General features: G+C 35.3%; 1 protein-coding gene across 2 annotated transcripts; it reads left to right on the top strand.

Moving 5' to 3' along the window:
• Window positions 1-1,051: 1,051 nt before the first annotated feature.
• Window positions 1,052-16,467, top strand: LOC124538296 (protein O-mannosyl-transferase 2). Of its 2 annotated transcripts, XM_047115309.1 has the most exons (16): window positions 1,052-1,226; window positions 1,338-1,418; window positions 1,518-1,602; window positions 2,034-2,138; window positions 2,466-2,574; window positions 3,248-3,336; window positions 3,443-3,631; window positions 4,027-4,133; window positions 4,717-4,909; window positions 5,520-5,735; window positions 6,168-6,278; window positions 7,081-7,210; window positions 8,108-8,256; window positions 8,532-8,688; window positions 13,087-13,233; window positions 16,123-16,467. In XM_047115309.1, exons 1-16 carry the CDS (start codon window positions 1,177-1,179, stop codon window positions 16,338-16,340), a joined length of 2,136 nt encoding a protein of 711 aa, XP_046971265.1. In that variant the 5' UTR covers window positions 1,052-1,176; the 3' UTR covers window positions 16,341-16,467. The 2 variants fall into 2 exon arrangements, with proteins under 2 accessions (XP_046971265.1, XP_046971266.1); XM_047115310.1 differs by lacking the exons at window positions 13,087-13,233; window positions 16,123-16,467 and adding an exon at window positions 11,265-11,466.
• Window positions 16,468-17,931: the final 1,464 nt, after the last annotated feature.

Below are 17,931 nucleotides of genomic sequence, written 5' to 3'. Positions count from 1 at the left end.
GACATTGACATATAAGTCGCGTATTATTATAAAAATCTTTTAACAATGCATAAATAAAAATATGATAATCTATAATAATATCATAAAATTTATAATATTCGTTACTTTAATTTAATGCTGGTTGATTAGTGGATTTCACATTTAATGTGAAAGTAACTCTGTTTGTCTGTCTGTCTGTCACTCTTTCACTTCGAAACCAATAAACCGATTTTGATGAAATTTAGTATGAAGCAAATTTGAACTTCCAGGCATAGGCTACTTTTTTGCTGAACACATGACAAACAACCCTCGAAAACGTGAGCGAAGTCACGGGCGACAACTAATATATAATATAATAAATAAAATATTCTTTAAAAAAACTATAAGCTGGCGATTTTACTATCATTCCCATTTACAGTTTACCCAACAATTATTAATCATATCCTAAAGATTCATTTAAATTTAACACTTAATTTATAAGAATAAAATAAAATAATGTTTTCAAAGGACACTTTTTATACGCAAAGATAATTCCTTACCTCTGCTTTGATAACAATAGGACATTCTGCTATGTTTGAAATCGTACTTCAAAATGTTAATTTTCTAATAAAAAGTTATAACAAAATATGGTAAATATGTCGAATCAGGTCTGCAGCCCAAAAGTGGTCCAATTTTTTTTTTTTTGTTTTTAACATTAACGAATCAAGACCAATCAATATGTCACCGTTATTATTCGGTAGTTTACATTCTATCGAAGTAAATTTTAGTTAAATTATAAAAACTCTAACTTAACCGATATGCGCCTAAACTTGCAAAAAGACGACGTATATTCGACATATTTACCAAAAATATATTTACAAATACTAACATTGAAACTGCAGAAAAAACTTTATCTATGTAGTATACCAGATGATATTGAAATGAAAGTTTTGCCTATATATATACGTATAATTTATTTTTTATGAAATTTTCATAATTTATTTTACATTAACGAAAATTTGTGACAGATACTTTTGATGATCCGCCCATTGACTGGCAATACTGACACTTGACAAACTTTTAGACATTTAATAAACAAATACCGTTATATGTATATCGTACTAGTGGGACTTTCTCCTATGATTTTCAATTTATTTTAATATGTTAACAATTTTTTTTCCTATTGCAGCATACGTTATGGTATTGTAAATATACACCATGACTGAGTTAAATAAAAATCGGTCAGCAAGTTCATCGAATAATAAAATGTATGTATAATGTACATGTAGTTTAAAGGAAATGCATAAATTATAATTTCTTAATAGGATTATTATTAACTGAAGTTAATAATATGAATATTATTTCTATTATTTTCTTAGATGGTGGTTAACATTCGGCATTCTATGCGGAGGAACATTCTTGACTCGATTTTATAAAGTTTTAGAACCAGATCATGTTTGGTGAGACTTACATGTTTTGTATCATAAATTTAATTTCACACTCGAACGTTAAACCGTAAGAGAGATATTAACACGAAAAAATATATATTATTGTTACAGTTGGGATGAAACACATTTTGGCAAAATGGCAAGTTGGTATATAAATCGAACATTCTTCTTTGACGTCCACCCTCCGCTTGGAAAGGTACCATTGTTAAGCTATAGCTCATTGACATTTAAAAGATAAACAAATACCTGTATTAAATTCAGTGGGCTATTCAGCTAGGTGAGGAAGTGCCCCGGTGCTTAGAAATAGAATCGGGCCCTCACCCCTTTTCTTGTGTGTATGGTCATGTTTTTCTAGCTTCAGAAGGTTAAAGTTTAGTATAGAGGGCTCCCTGAACTCTGGGCCCCTGGTGTACTCCAACACCTGCCCTACGATAGCTATGTGACTGTGCTTATTGTGATAAGACCTAATGATCCTATTTGTTGGAAAGCAATTACAGCCCGGTTGCTCTTCATCCTACTAAATATAACTCTGAGACCAGACTGATTGTTACTACTTATTAATACTGAAGAATTCACAGTTATATGATGTCTGTGTCTATAACTAACATAAGAATAATTAAATTTCAGATGCTTATAGCCTTGTCTGGAAAGTTGACAGGATATGATGGCACATTTCCATTTGAAAAACCAGGTGATAAATATGATGGGGCCAGATATGAAGGCATGAGAATTGTAAGTTGAAATATGATTCCAATAGAATATTTTACCCTTGGTTTACTTTGATAAAATAAAAAACTAAGATCTATGTATATACTTATCAAGGCTGGTGGAGAGTTTGTATTAATATATTTAATAAACATAAAAATATATAATACCATACTATTGTGAAGAAATTAGCTAATGAAAAGTAGATAAATACACAGTCTTTGTAGTGTTAGCAAAAATGTACAGATCTAAATAATTTTAATGGCTATAGCCACTAACTACATATATTAGATTTTATGAGTTTAAGATCACATTATATTAATATAAAATCTAATATAAAACCTTTCTTTTCAGTTTTGCACTACATTAGGAGCTCTCATAATTCCACTTACATTTTTAACATTGTGGGAGATGACTAAATCAATTGACTCCACTTTTATTGGAACATTACTGTTATTATGTGGTAAGTACTTTGATTTTTATTATATGAATACTATATAATATGAAATTTTTGAGATTGTAGATTATACTGTCAAATCCAAGCAAGCATGTTGGCGCTAACTGTATCATGTCTTTATTTGATGTTCATATTTTATCTTATACTTAGTGGGAAAGGAAAAAGTTTGTTGGGTGAAATTTTACTACATCTGTAGCCATCAATCTGCCTCTCAGTAGTATAGTGAAGTGTTGGATTAAGCTTCTAATATTCGAATAGTCTAGCATTAGGAGTTCAGTTAATTTACTTAATACATTGAGATTGTGTGAGATGTGATTTTCTCATGTGACATTACTTATTAGTACTGAAGCTAATTGTACTCTAAGAAGCCACTTTTTCCTTCATAGGCATATGAAATGAATTATATGAATATTAACAAAAAAAAAAACTAGACAATCCATTCAGCTTTATAATATTGGTATAGATGAATTGAAAGTAAATAATATTCAGTGGCAACATTCTTCACTCGGCACACAATTACATTGCAAGGAATATGCTTCACATTAATGCTGGTGTTTCCACATGCTTTCAGACGTTTTTTGTTGGTCAGATACCCATGCATTATTTAATTTTTATTTAAGTTTGTATTTATAAAGTTGCTATTTATTTTAATTTATTAAAACTGTTATTATTATTTTAGATGTCGGCTTTTTGACTCTTAACAGATACATTTTGCTCGACCCGATTCTGTTATTTTTTATGAGTTGTTCACTTTATGGTGTATTTAAGGTAAGCTTTGTAAATTAATTTACATACATAATACGAATGCTATATGTGTGATGATATAAAATAAAAATTATTATTAAAGAAAATGATTAAACTGCCTTGTCTACAGGTTCGATCGCTTACTGAATCTGGTCTCGAGCCATTTTCCACAAGAATGTTATGTTGGCAGTTATACTTGGGTGCGTCACTTGCTTGTACAATGTCTGTTAAATTTGTCGGTCTGTTTGTTGTTCTCTTCGTCGGCCTTCGAACTATTGCCGATTTGTGGAACGTGTTAGGCGACCTAACGAAGCCTGTGGTAAGTTGACTCTTCCTTAAATATTAAGAAACATGATGTTTGTACCCCCCAAAACCACCCCATGTTTACGGTCAAGATAGACGGTCGTATGTAATTATTGTGTAAGTTACAAAGAGTTTAAAGGACTTCATAACTATTTATTAATTTATGGTTTTATAACTGTAATCACGTATCACAACGTAAGAATATATAATCATCGAAACCAATTAAGAAAATCGTTGATTCATATAAGTTGTAACTTTAACAAATTGTAGTTTAAAATTTAATTTTATTAGAATAGTGTTTATATATTAGCTAAAGTATCCTACAGTATGTTAAAAGAGCCATCTACTATAGGACGCCTTTGTGTGAGAATCACGTAGAGTTGTTTCTAATAATGAAAACTTTATTTTCAGAGTTTGACGATAAAGCATTTAATTGGAAGAAGCATAACTCTCATACTGTGGCCAATTGTAATGTATGTTTTCTTCTTCTGGATTCATCTAACAGTTCTCAGTAAAAGGTAAGAAATAGTCACCATGAAAGACTCCTTCATCTCTTTAACTCTTTATTTTTGTTCTATCGGTCTTTTTTATGGTATATGTTGGCGGACGAGCATATGGGCCATCTGATGGTAAGTGGTCACCATCGTCCATAGACAATAACGCTGTAAGAAATATTAACTATTCCTTCCATCGTTAATGTGCCACCAACCTTGGGAACTAAGATGTTATGTCCCTTGTGCCTGTAGTTACACTGGCTCACTCACCCTTCAAACCGGAACATAACAATACTGAGTACTGTTATTTGGCGGTAGAATAACTGATGAGTGGGTGGTACCTACCCAGACGGGCTTGCACAAAGCCCTACCACCAAGTAAGTCTTATTTGCGGCTTTGTATAACACTGAACATTTTTTAAATTGTTTTTTTTCCAATTTGTTTAATTGTACCGGTTATTTAATAAAAAAGGAGATGTCTCACAGTACAGTCCTGTAACACATGTCCTTTTTATTTATCTCTTTATAATGCGATATAAACATGCGACATTTTAACATTACAAAAAACTATTAAATATTATTTTTATTATGTCAGTTAATCTTTCCAGTGGCAACGGAGATGGCTTCTACTCATCTGGCTTCCAAGCGCGCTTGGAAGGTAACAGCCTGCACAATGCTAGCGCACCTCGAGTCCTAGCGTATGGAGCTATCATTACCTTAAAGAACCATCGAACCGGTGGGGGCTATTTACACTCCCACCACCATTTGTACCCCGCCGGAGTGGGAGCAAGACAGCAGCAGGTACAGTACACCTTTACCTTTATTTTTTAGTGCGTGTGTTGTATACGTCAAAAGTAACATACTTGGTGGTACGGCCGTCTGGGAAGGTACCGCTTGCTCATTATTTTCTACTCAAAAAAAAAAATCAAAATCAAAGTATACTTTATTCAAGTGGGCTTTTACGAGCACTTTTGAATCGTCATTTAACAACTATACTATGTGAAGCTCCTACTCAGCAACAATACTCGGTATTGGTGCGTTCCGATTCGAAAGTCGAGTGAGCCAGTGTAACAGGCACAGTAACTAATACATACCTGTTCTCAATGTTGCTTGGCGACCAGTGGCGTAGCTATTGTAGGGCCAGGTGGTGCAGTGCACCAGGGCCCCTGAGTTCAGAGGGCCTTCTTAACTAAAGCTTAAGCCGCTGAAGCTAGGAAATCACGACCCTGACTTCCTATTTTGTATCTATAATTTTAAAGGGTAATTATTAGTTAAAGAGGGAAGGGAAACGGGGTGAGGGCCTCATTCTTTTTCTATGCACCGGGGCCCTTCCTCACCTAGCTACGCCACTGTTGGCGACGTAAGGAATTACTTCAGGTGGCCAATGTAAATATTTGCTCCCCACCCGCAGATAACGACGTACACGCACAAGGACGACAACAATCGCTGGCAGGTGCGCGCTTGGGACGGCGCGGGCGCGGGGGCGGGCGCGGGCGCGGGGGCGGTGCGCGTGCGCAGCGGCGACCTGGTGCGCCTCACGCACGTGGCCAGCGCGCGCAACCTGCACTCGCACCGCGAGCGCGCGCCGCTGTCGCACAAGCTGCTGCAGGTCACCGGCTACGGCGAGGTGAGCGCCTCCAGTTATAATGACTTCAGAAAACGGAATCGCGAGCTTATATCGACATGGCCCAGTGGTTAGAACGCGTGCATCTTAACCGATGATTGCGGGTTCAAACCCAGGCAAGCACCGCTGATTCATGTGCTTAATTTGTCTTTACAATTCATCTCGTGCTCAGCGCGAAGGAAAACATCGTGAGGTGTGCAAATGACCAATTTCATAGAAATTCTGCCACATGTGTATTCCCCCAACCCGCATTGGAACAGTGTGGTGGAATATGTTCCAAACCTTCTCCTCTAAGGGAGAGGAGGCCTTTAGCCCAGCAGTGGGAATTTACAGGCTGTTGTTGAGCTTATATCGAGATATAAGATACGTTGCTGGTCGTGAATTGCATTCGACGTTCGATTTCAATGGGACGTTCTGACGACACCGATATTCCAGGACGGCGTCGGCGATGCGAACGACGTGTGGAAGGTTATCATATCCGGTGGCAAGGATGGGGATGAAATCCAGACTGTCCGCAGCAAAATTATGTTCGTGCACTACTTGCAGGTATGTACCAATTTACTACAGTCACGAGTGGAGTCGTGGAAACATTTTGTTTATCATATTTTTTATATTGACCACTCAATGGTCGATGGTCACCACCGCCCATTTACATTCTCGCTGAAGAGATCTGTTCACTCGCGAACGTATGTCCCTCTACGTTAAATTAGTATGGGCATGCTTTATGAGTATCTATGAGTAGGTGACGTTTATGTTTATAAGATGTTTTAGGTTCGTGAGAAGACTAAAAAAACATAACGACAAATCATTACATAGTATAAAACGAATGCCCTTGCCGCTGTCTGTCTCTATGTATAAATAAATAGACAACATCACATACATTACTCTGATCCCAATGTAAGTAGCTAAAGCACTTGTGTTATGGAAAATCAGAAATAACGAAGGTACCACAAACACCCAGACCCAAGACAACATAGAAAACTTATGGTAATCTACATCGAGTCGACCGGGAATCGAACCCGGGACCTCGGAGTGGCGTACCCATGAAAACCGGTGTACACACCACTCGACCAGGGAGGTCGTCAAATGTATGCTTAGATCTTTCAAATTGCGCAACGGATTTTGATGCGTTTCTTTTAATAGATAGAGTTTTTGTATAAATAACACATGTAAAATGTACTAAAGAGACAATGAAAATTCTGGAATATATTAAGTATCTAGGGGGGGGGGGATGTTTCTAGTTTATCTTTATAACAAATCTATATGACATATATAAAATTGACGCACTCTTCAACTAACTCGCACCTATCCTGCATTTAAATGGCAACATAACATTTGTATTCTGTAGTCGTGCGCTCTGACGACGACCGGCAAGCAGCTACCGAAGTGGGGCTTCGAGCAGCAAGAAGTCGCTTGTAACCCCAACCTGCGGGACAAAAACGCGCTCTGGAACGTCGAGGACAATATATTCGATCAGTGTAAGTACTTTGATCGATTATTCATGTATTTATTATTCTTATACATAAATCTATATATTTATTATAACTATATTGAATATACGCGTGTTACATAGAATTAGTGATAATGGTTAGATGCGTACGAGTGTTTAATACGTAGGGATAATCTTATAACACTGAGATTCCGACTCCGCAAACTTAATAAATCCTTCTTGTGGCAAAGTATCCGTTTCTATAATAAAAATCCGCAGAATTTTTTGACATTGCCGATTCAACAACAAATTCCTGTAAATTCCCACTGCTGGGCTAAAGGCCTCCTCTCCCTTTGAGGAGAAGGTTTGGAACATATTCCACCATTCTGTTCCAATGCGGTTTGGTGGAATACACATGTGGCAGAATTTCTATGAAATTTGTCACATGCAGGTTTCCTCACTATATTTTCCTACACCGCTGAGCACGAGATGAATTATAAAGAGAAATTAAGCTCATGAATCAGCGGTGCTTGCCTGGGTTTGAACCCGCAATCATCGGTTAAGATGCACGCGTTCTAACCACTGGGCCATTTCGATTCATAAATTCTAAAAATATAAAATAAAATAATAATTGTACAAGCATATAAAACTCTAAAATAAGACAAGTAGTGTCTCGAGTCTCATCGCGTATGCTGACGCTACCGCACATGTCTCAATTCCTAAACGTCGTATCAATATTGATAGCGCGCGGATTATGTCGCGTTAATGTTAATTTTAAAATAAATAACGATATACTATTCTGACTCCTAATTTCATCAGGATAGAGTACAAAATTCCTCGAGAAATGCAGTAACTGACCACCCAATTTTTAATAATAAACATATATTAGTAGTAGTATGTATATTAGTTTATATTTACGGATTTTTTATACTTAAATTTATTACAGTACCAAAAATGAGTTTCGAAGTTTATGCATCGGGTTTCCTGGAGCGCTTGTTCGAGTCTCATGCAGTGATGCTGCAGGGAAACGCCGGACTCAAACCTAAGGAGGGAGAAGTCACCTCACAACCCTGGCAATGGCCAATTAATTATAGAGTAAGGAACTATATGGACTGATTATATTAGAACTGTAGAATTATTTTGTATAATTAATATTTTTATTATTTGTTTTATAATACACTTAAAAAAAATCTGCACGTTTTAGAATCTAATATGTTTAAATTAAGGATAAATTGAGGTTAAATAAAATAGCATATCAGTAAGTTATATAGATTTTTTTGTCATTATCGCTCGGGCTATTTGCTTTTTTATATTTTAATTGTTGTATTTTTTTTATAAATAATAATAATAATTATTGAATAAAATTTCAGGGTCAGTTTTTTTCAGGCAGTGCACACAGAATATACTTACTTGGTAATCCAGTCGTATGGTGGGCTAACCTAGCGTTTCTCGTCATATTCTTCATTGTTTTCATTTACAATTCGGTGAGAGAGAAACGAGCAAAAGCTTTTGGGAAAACTGTACAAGGTGAGCTTCTATAATATTAAAAAAAATAAATTTTTGAGTTTCCGACTCAAAATTTTTTTTTTTGGCCCAGTGCTTAGAATACATACTTCTTAACTGATGATTACGGGTTCAGGCACGCACCAATGAATGTTCATGAGTGACGACCTCTGTGGTTGAGTGATGTGTACACCGGTTTTCATGGGTCGCCACTCCGAGCTCCCGGGTTCGATTCCCGGCCGAGTCGATGTAGATTACCGATAGTTTTCTATGTTGTCTTGGGTCTGGGTGTTTGTGGTACCGTCGTTACTTCTGACTTTCCATAACACAAATGCTTTAGCTACTTAAATTGGTATCAGAGTAATGTATGTGATGTTGTCTCATATTTATTTATTTATTTATTTATGATGTGCTTATAAGTTTATCTCGTTCTCAGCGGTGAAGGAAAACATCGTGAGGAAATCTGTGTCCAATTTCATAGAAATTCTGCCACATCTGTATTCCACCAACCGCATTGGAACAGCACCGTGAAATATGTTCCAAACCTTCCCCTGAAAAGGAGACTAGGCCTTAGGCCAGCAGTGGGAAATTTATAGGCTGGTGTTGTTATATATTTTTATATATAATTCATTTTTATATATAATTCATTTTTATATATATTCATCATTCATCTTCGGGTAGTACTTGTGTAAACATCGATTGTAACCGAGCGCCGTAAAATAATCCTAAAACGTATTTTTCGTGGCTGTCAGTGCAAATACTTTTATTAAAATCAGTGATTATAGACAGTTTAAGTGTTATGACAATTAGTTTATGCAATAACTGGAGTTTTGTGACTGATATTAACGAACTGATATTATTGCTAAGTGATGAATGAATGAAGTTATTTTACACTACCCACTAAGTACTGATTATTTGCTTGTCTCAGAGCTAAAGTATTGTAATGTACATTCTTTTCGACCTCACTAGTGTTTATTATATTGGCGCAGCGGTGCTGATTAGTGCAATAAACTTAAACACTTGGCGGGTACTGAGTTCAAACCCCGAGGCCCAGTAAATGTAACTTAATTTTTATTTTTTAATTATATTTTTTTTAATTTAATATATGTTAGTGAACACTTATCACTAGCAAACAAAAAACTTCATGCAGCCACAAGAATATTCGCAAAGGAGAAGAAATATGAGTTTGTCTGGATTCGTAACAGCCGTATCTATACTTGTAAGAATAAACATTCACCTGCAATTTTAATAAAAAATGCCGAATTTCTTGAAACCCTTAAATAGTTTTGTAGAGCTTTTTTGTATTATAAGCTACTCTATATGGTTTTGTAATATTAAAATTCAACTTTAAAATTTATTCTCAAAATGTTAGGGGCTTGCGGACAAAAACCGAAGATTTCTACTTATCAGTTTTATGTCATGATTGCGATGCATTAATCCTTACGGAAACTTGGTTGAATGATACAATATTTGATTACGAATTATTCGACACTCGTTATTTAGTATTTAGGCGCGATCGAAATTCAACTACATCTAGTATGGAAAAAAAAGATGGTGGTGGTGTTGCTATAGCTATACATAGAAAGTACGAGGTTCTAAGAATGAATTCCTGGGAATCCACATCCGAAGACCTTTGGGTTTCAATCAAAATGGGTAAAAAGGCTCAAGTAAATATCTGCGGTGTATATATTCCACCACCAGTAAAGGAGTCAGATTTAGATTACTTTCTTAAAAACACTACACAAATTATTAACGCTAACAATAATGACGACACAATAAATGTTTTAATAGGAGACTTTAATTTGGGAAACATTATTTGGGAATATAGCACTTACAGCCGTAGCCTAATCCCTATTCGAAGTAATAGTAATGTTGATCGTTTGTTTATTGACAATATATTTTTCAACAACTTAAATCAATGCAACTCGATTTCAAATACTAATGAGCGAATTCTCGACTTAGTTCTTTGCTCGCATCCATCCTCTACTACAGTATTTGAAGAAAGCCCCTTAGTTCCACTTGATAGTCATCACCCAGCTTTATTAATAGACCTGCATTTTTCGAGTCATAACCGCTACCTTAAAAGAAATACTGAGCCTAAACTAAATTTTAGATATTGTGACTATGATTCTGTCATTAAAGAACTTTTTGACGTTGACTGGTCATTTTTATGGAGAAATTGTAACTCTGTAGATGAAATGATAGAAATTTTTTATGATACTTTATTAATTATTATTGAAAAAAATACTCCAAAATCCAAGTCTCGAAACGGTAAACATCCTATATGGTACTCGCGCTCTCTTATATCTACTTTCAGGGAAAAGGCTAAATATCATAGAATATTCAAGAAGTATAAAAATCCTATGGACAAATATACTTACGATCTTTTAAGAGATCGCTCAAATGAGATGATACTTGAATGTCACAAATTATTTAAAGAACATGTATCTGATCACATTCGCAAAAATCCAAGATATTTTTGGATATACTTTAAAGAGAAAAAATGTAATTCTAAATCAATTCCTAACCAAATGATTCTAAATGATAAAAAAGTGACCGGAGGGCAGGATATATGTAATCTTTTCTCTTACAACTTTCAGACAATTTACGGCACGACTCTTAACTTTCCACCCGTTGAATTTAAGAACCTAACCAATAATAAACTCATTAACGAAACGTATGCCACCTGCTCTGTAACAAAACAAGAAGTAAGTACACATCTTGCTACCCTAAATTGTAACAAAGGTGCTGGACCTGATCTAATACCACCTTTATTTATTAAAAATTGTGCTGAAGTTTTAGTTAATCCTCTAACAACTATATACAATCAATCTCTTCGATCAGGTATATTCCCAACTAAATGGAAAATCGTATATGTGACACCTGTTCATAAATCTGGAGACTTGAATAATATAGCAAATTACAGACCAATATCCATATTGTCTTCTTTTGGCAAAATTTTTGAGTCGCTAGTTCAAAAGAAAATGTATTCTCATTTAAAACCTTATTTGGATTTACAGCAACATGGCTTTTGTCCCCACAAATCAACTGCATCTAACTTAGTCAGTTACATATCTGATATTGCAGAAGCAGTTGACAAAAATAAAGAAGTACATGCGATATATCTGGACTTCAAAAAAGCTTTTGACCTAGTTAACCATGACATTCTAATAGCCAAATTAAAATTCATGGGGATTCATGGTTCTTTATTACGCTGGTGCGAGTCATATTTAAGGAATAGATCACAGTTAGTTGCAATTAATGGTTTTAAATCCTATCAGTGCACAATTCCGTCCGGTGTGCCACAAGGATCGCATTTGGGACCTTTATTTTTTCTTGTTTTTATTAATGACATAGGAGAAGTAATTAAATCAAAATATCAAATATTTGCAGATGATTTAAAAATTTACAGAGAAATATAGACATTGCAGGATACAGATATCCTTCAAAATGATATTAATAGTATTGTTCACTGGTGTTTTGCAAATAATATGATTTTAAGTAAGGATAAATGTACACATATTAAATTTAGCCGAAAACGAAAGCTTCATGATCACACCTACTATATTGATAACGTGCCTCTGAGTGAATCAACTAGCGTTAGAGATCTCGGCGTAATAATAGATAACACTTTAAGTTTCAGATACCATATTGATTATATTATATCAAAAGCCTCACAACTATCTGGTCTTATACTAAGACTTATGAAAATCTTTAAAGAGCCAAGCCTAACAATACTAGTATACAATAGTATAATAAGAAGTATTTTAGAATACTGTTCTGTTGTCTGGAATCCTGGCTACGAAGTACAGTCAGACAGAATAGAACGTGTACAGAAACGGTTCCTCTATCACCTTGCTTATATAGATCTCAATGCTAAAAAATATATTTCCTACGACGCTCGCCTAGCTAAGTATAAAACAAACACTCAAACATAGAAGAGATGCTGCTGACTTTCTCTTCTTATATAAGCTGTTAAACGGATTCATTGATGCACCAGAGTTACTAGCTAAGATTACCTTCTCAATACCGCGTCAAGGCAGCCGTCTTCAAAATCGTAAAGTTTTTACCCTACCCGACACCAAATCGAATCTTGGTCAGCATTCACCAATTTACTGTATTTGTTCGCTTGCGAACTGTACTCGTCAAAACTTAGATATCTTTGGTGAGTCCACTTGCTCTATTAAAAGAAAATTAAACAAATATTTTATGTAGTATTTACACAAGTACGGTTATTCTTTGAGTAACTTAAATTTATTTTAAAGCACGCTACGTTTACATCTAGAAGACTGCAACAAAAGTATTGTCTCTTATGCTAAGATTTAATTTTGTAAGTTATAGTTGTAAGTCAGTTTTGTAAACTTATATAAATAAATAAATAAAATATAACAACACCAGTTATGGATTGAAAAACCTTTACAGAGAGCTGTGGCGACGGGCGGCTTCTGGGCGCGGCGGGTTGGTCGTGCGCGGGCTGGGCGCTTCACTACGTGCCGTTCTGGGCCATGGGCCGCGTGCTGTACTTCCACCACTACTTCCCCGCGCTCGTCTTCAGCTCCATGCTCACCGGTGCGCCCCCCCCCCCACTAGCCTCACACACCCTTCCCGCTATCTCTATAGCGGTAAGGGTTTGTGAGGCTATGTATGATTGGATCTTTCAAATTACGCAACGGATTTTGATGCGGTTTATGTACTTCCCCGCGCTCGTCTTCAGCTCCATGCTCACCGGTGCCCCTCCCCCCACTAGCCGCACACACCCTTCCCCGCTATCTCTATAGCAGTAAGGGTATGTGAGGCTATGTATGATTGGATCTTTCAAATTACGCAACGGATTTTGATGCGGTTTATGTACTTCCCCGCGCTCGTCTTCAGCTCCATGCTCACCGGTGCCCCTCCCCCCACTAGCCGCACACACCCTTCCCCGCTATCTCTATAGCAGTAAGGGTATGTGAGGCTATGTATGATTGGATCTTTCAAATTACGCAACGGATTTTGATGCGGTTTATGTACTTCCCCGCGCTCGTCTTCAGCTCCATGCTCACCGGTGCCCCTCCCCCCACTAGTCTCACACACCCTTCCCGCTATCTCTATAGTGGTAAGGGTATGTGAGGCTATGTATGATTGGATCTTTCAAATTACGCAACGGATTTTGATGCGGTTTATGCATCGATAGAGTGATTGAGAGGAAGGTTTCTGTATATATGAACAATATAGTAAAGACTTTACTTGGTGGTAGGGCTTTGTGCAAGCCCGTCTGGGTAGGTACCACCCACTAATCAGTTATTCTACCGCCAAATAATAGTACTCAGTATTGTTGTGTTCCGGTTTGAAGGGTGAGTGAGCCAGTATATTACAGGCACAAGGGACATAACATCTTAGTTCCCAAGGTTGGTGGCACATTGACGATGTAGGGAATGGTTGATATTTCTTGCAGCGTCATTTTCTATGGGTGATGGTGACCACTTACCATCAGGTGGCCCATATGCTCGTCCTACCATACCATAAAAAAGACATATTGATAATTTTAATTTTTAAATTGATTTCGTAAAAAAATAAAATGTTTAGTATATTTTTAGTTTCGACATTGCACCGGTGCATGGCCGGGTCGAGTCGCTAGTACAAGTATAGATGTTAATCAAATACCTGAATTATTTTAGACCAGTGGTCAAATATTCAGGCCACATTGAAAACATAGATAAGAGAGTACATACAAACAGACATACACAAAACTACACTGAAACCTGCCTCACTCATATAGTTTAATCTGACTCTCATCGATCCCGATCAATGGATTTAACGTGACCGAGGAAATCTTTTATGTACATCCGCTAGTCGTTATAATAGAATCCAAAAAATTCATGAACCATCATAAATATAAATAAAAATTTTAACAAAAAGAAAAACCGACTTCAAACAAAACACTATTTTAAAACAAATAAAAATGCACTAAAAAGTAATAATAATAATTGCATATTTAACATATTTTTTAGAGTCCTCCTAGGTAAAATGAAACGAAAAATATTAGACTACTTAAAAGTCAATTTACGATTATATAATGCAGTTATAGTTATTGTTATATTTGGAGCCGGCGTCCTGGCGTCCTTGGCGTTACCTTCTCATCTCCGTCAATACATAGTATAAAACAAAGTAGCTTTCTCTGTCCCTATATCTTTAAAACTACTCAACGGATTTTGATGCGGTTCTTTTTAATAGATAGTGTAATTCAAGGGGAAGGTTTGTGTGTATAATGAATGAACAATATAGTAAAGAAACACTGACAATTTTAGAAGTTTGCAATGTGATGTCGTAAATAAACAAATTCTTTAGTATATTTAGTATCAGTATTGCACCCGTGAGAAGTCGGGGCGGGTCGCTAGTTGATTATAATAATCGATTATGGCAATTACATGAACATAAGCACGTTCAGGAAGGTGATTCAAATATCCAAGTAACCCATAAATAAAAGATTCGACCGAGTATTGCTAACGTGCTCCTCAGAATTGTTCCGTTCCCTCCAGTTCCCTTAATTTGTGATGGATCCTATGCACAGAACCTTACCAAACTTTCACAAAACTACCCTTAAAGTATATCCTTTATAATAAAAAAAGAATCATCAAAATTGTGCCAACCAATTTTGAGTTATTCACCTATTTACCGCGCACATACTTAATGCAAATTTAAGACTTATGTCGTTTTCATACGGATACCATCATCGGAAAAAAATAAAATTAAAATGGGACCCCACGGGAAGCACTACCTTTCAAACAAAAAAAAAATTATCAAAATCGGTCCACCCAGTAAAAAGTTATGAGGTAACAAACATAAAAAAAAAACAGACGAATTGATAACCTCCTCCTTTTTGAAGTCGGTTGAAAATGATTCGATTTTATTTTGAAAAAGACTGAAATCTAATCTGCTATTATGAGGCAAAGATCGCATAATTTTTTTCAACTAGTCGTTAATATTGGATCACAGAAAGATTTCCTGAGCCCGGTTTTGATGAAAACAAACCTGTCACATTCAGTTTTTTATAAAATATTCATTCCAGTTTCAGCCAGGAATTGAAACTTGACCGCGAGGATTTCAAGTTGTGTAATTTTAATATAAGCATCATATTCCGCGAACTAATGACATTACATACACGAATTAAAGGAAATATTGTATTTAAATGTAACTTCTCTTTGATTCATTATTACACTTAAATTATATAAATCAATTATTTATATCTCTTCTCATTTAATGGCCACAATAATGTTTTAGTTAATTGTAAATAATTGAAATTAGAACTTAGTGGCACTCCGTTGATAAATATTTATGCAGAATAAATTTTACTGCTGGAAAGAATGTTTCTTGTATGACGTCATCAGATTGGGAAGAAGATATGCTGCGCCGAAGTAAATTGAATTGGGATAAGGACAGAAGCATGATGGCTGGATAACTTTTTGTTTTTTTTTTCAGGTATTCTGACAGTGTACTTGCTGAGAAACCTAAGACGTTACTTGAGCCAGGAGTTGGGGAGAACAGCGTACCAGTGCGCCATGGGCCTGGTGATATCCACTACCGTATACAGTTTCTACTTGTTTTCGCCGCTCGCCTACGGCATGAACGGGCCTTTGTCTCATGAGCCCAATTCAACGATGACTGGATTAAGATGGCTGGAGTCGTGGGAATTTTAAATTAAAAACAATGATAAATATTATAAAATATCATATATTTTATATGTTTCCGTCCTTAATTTTAAGCAAAACAGTGCTAATTTTATATACATTATATTATTTACTAATGTTACATTTACAAGTATAAATAATAATTAGGAATGTGATTTATATTTACACTTTATATACATTTAAATAAAACTAATTATAACGGACGAATCGCGTATATTAATTATTTTTAAACATCCCGACGTTTCGAGCACTTTGCAGTGTTCTTGGTCACGGGTAAAAAAAAAAAAAAAAATTAATATACGCGATTCATCCGTTATAATTAGTTTTATTTAAATGTGTAATAATCGCGAAAATTTAAGACAACATCACTTTATATACATTTTTTTTAAATATAAATTGTACATGAATAAAATAATTTTATTTACATCTTTTGATGAATATACAACAACAACAACTGCCTTTAAATTCCCACTGCTGGGCTAAAGGCCTCCTCTCCCTTTGAGGAGAAGGTTTGGAACATATTCCACCACGCTTTTCCAATGCGGTTTGGTGGAATACACATGTGGCAGAATTTCTATGAAATTTGTCACATGCATGTTTCCTCACGATGTTTTCCTTCACCGCTGAGCACGAGATGAATTATAAAGACAAATTAAGCACATGAATCAGCGGTGCTTGCCTGGGTTTGAACCCGCAATCATCGGTTAAGATGCACGCGTTCTAACCACTGGGCCATCTCGACTTTCAAATATTGGTTTTCAAAAATAAATATCTTTATAAATAGGACCCTTAAAACTTATAATAATATCTACAGATAGGCTATAGAGTCATGACAATTTATATATGTTATATATGTTTTTGAACCACCTGTAACCTAATTTTTTTATATAGAGATTTTAATATTTTTTTACCAATAAGTTAATACATTTTTAATATAATGTAATAAATGTTTTATAAACCTCCTAATATTTGCATGCTGTATCTGCCTTAAAAGATAATGCATTTAGAACTAAGCTACACTGTAATTCTTTTTACCCAATATTGTATTAATCTAATTATCACTGGTGGATCTAAATAAATAAATATATACATAAATAAAGACTCGTAGATTATCCCTCCTATCGAGCCGAAATGCTTTTGAATAAAAAAAAAAATATATATTTTCGGCAAGGAGAAATTATAACACCAAATCTGGCGTGTGATTATTAAAATTGCATGCAATACTTAAACGGTGACTAAATAATATTAACAAAGACATATGAAACTTACTATCACAGATTTAATAAATTATACTACTAATAATAATACCTTCAATTAAAAAATTACACATCATTTCTCTGTATACAATTAGCTAAGGTTTAAGATTATTATAAATATTTTATGGTTTTGGTTTGCAAAGTACTTCTATATTTTTTTCATTTAACCATGACTGTTCCAAAATTTCGGCACTACAAACGAAAATATGAGGCGGGTGGTTTATTACACATGGAGGATTATTTGTTTCCACGCCTTGCATCAGGGGACACGTGGTCGAAAAAGCATAGAAATATATTCTCGTTAACGTTCCGGCGACTACTTGGGTTGTTACTCTTACCACTTG

The sequence above is a fragment of the Vanessa cardui genome, chromosome 20 (assembly GCF_905220365.1).
Source record: "Vanessa cardui chromosome 20, ilVanCard2.1, whole genome shotgun sequence".
NCBI lineage: Eukaryota > Metazoa > Arthropoda > Insecta > Lepidoptera > Nymphalidae > Vanessa > Vanessa cardui.
Note: the sequence above shows the minus strand (reverse complement) of the source record. Positions and strands in the feature narration are given on the sequence as shown.

Excerpts from the sequence above, each read along its gene's own strand:
- LOC124538296 (XM_047115309.1), top strand. The coding sequence starts at position 1,177 with ATGACTGAGTTAAATAAAAATCGGTCAGCAAGTTCATCGAATAATAAA. Across the intron at positions 1,227-1,337 it reads AGTTCATCGAATAATAAAAT|ATGGTGGTTAACATTCGGCA; the intron begins GTATGTATAATG and ends TTATTTTCTTAG. Across the intron at positions 5,736-6,167 it reads AGGTCACCGGCTACGGCGAG|GACGGCGTCGGCGATGCGAA; the intron begins GTGAGCGCCTCC and ends CCGATATTCCAG.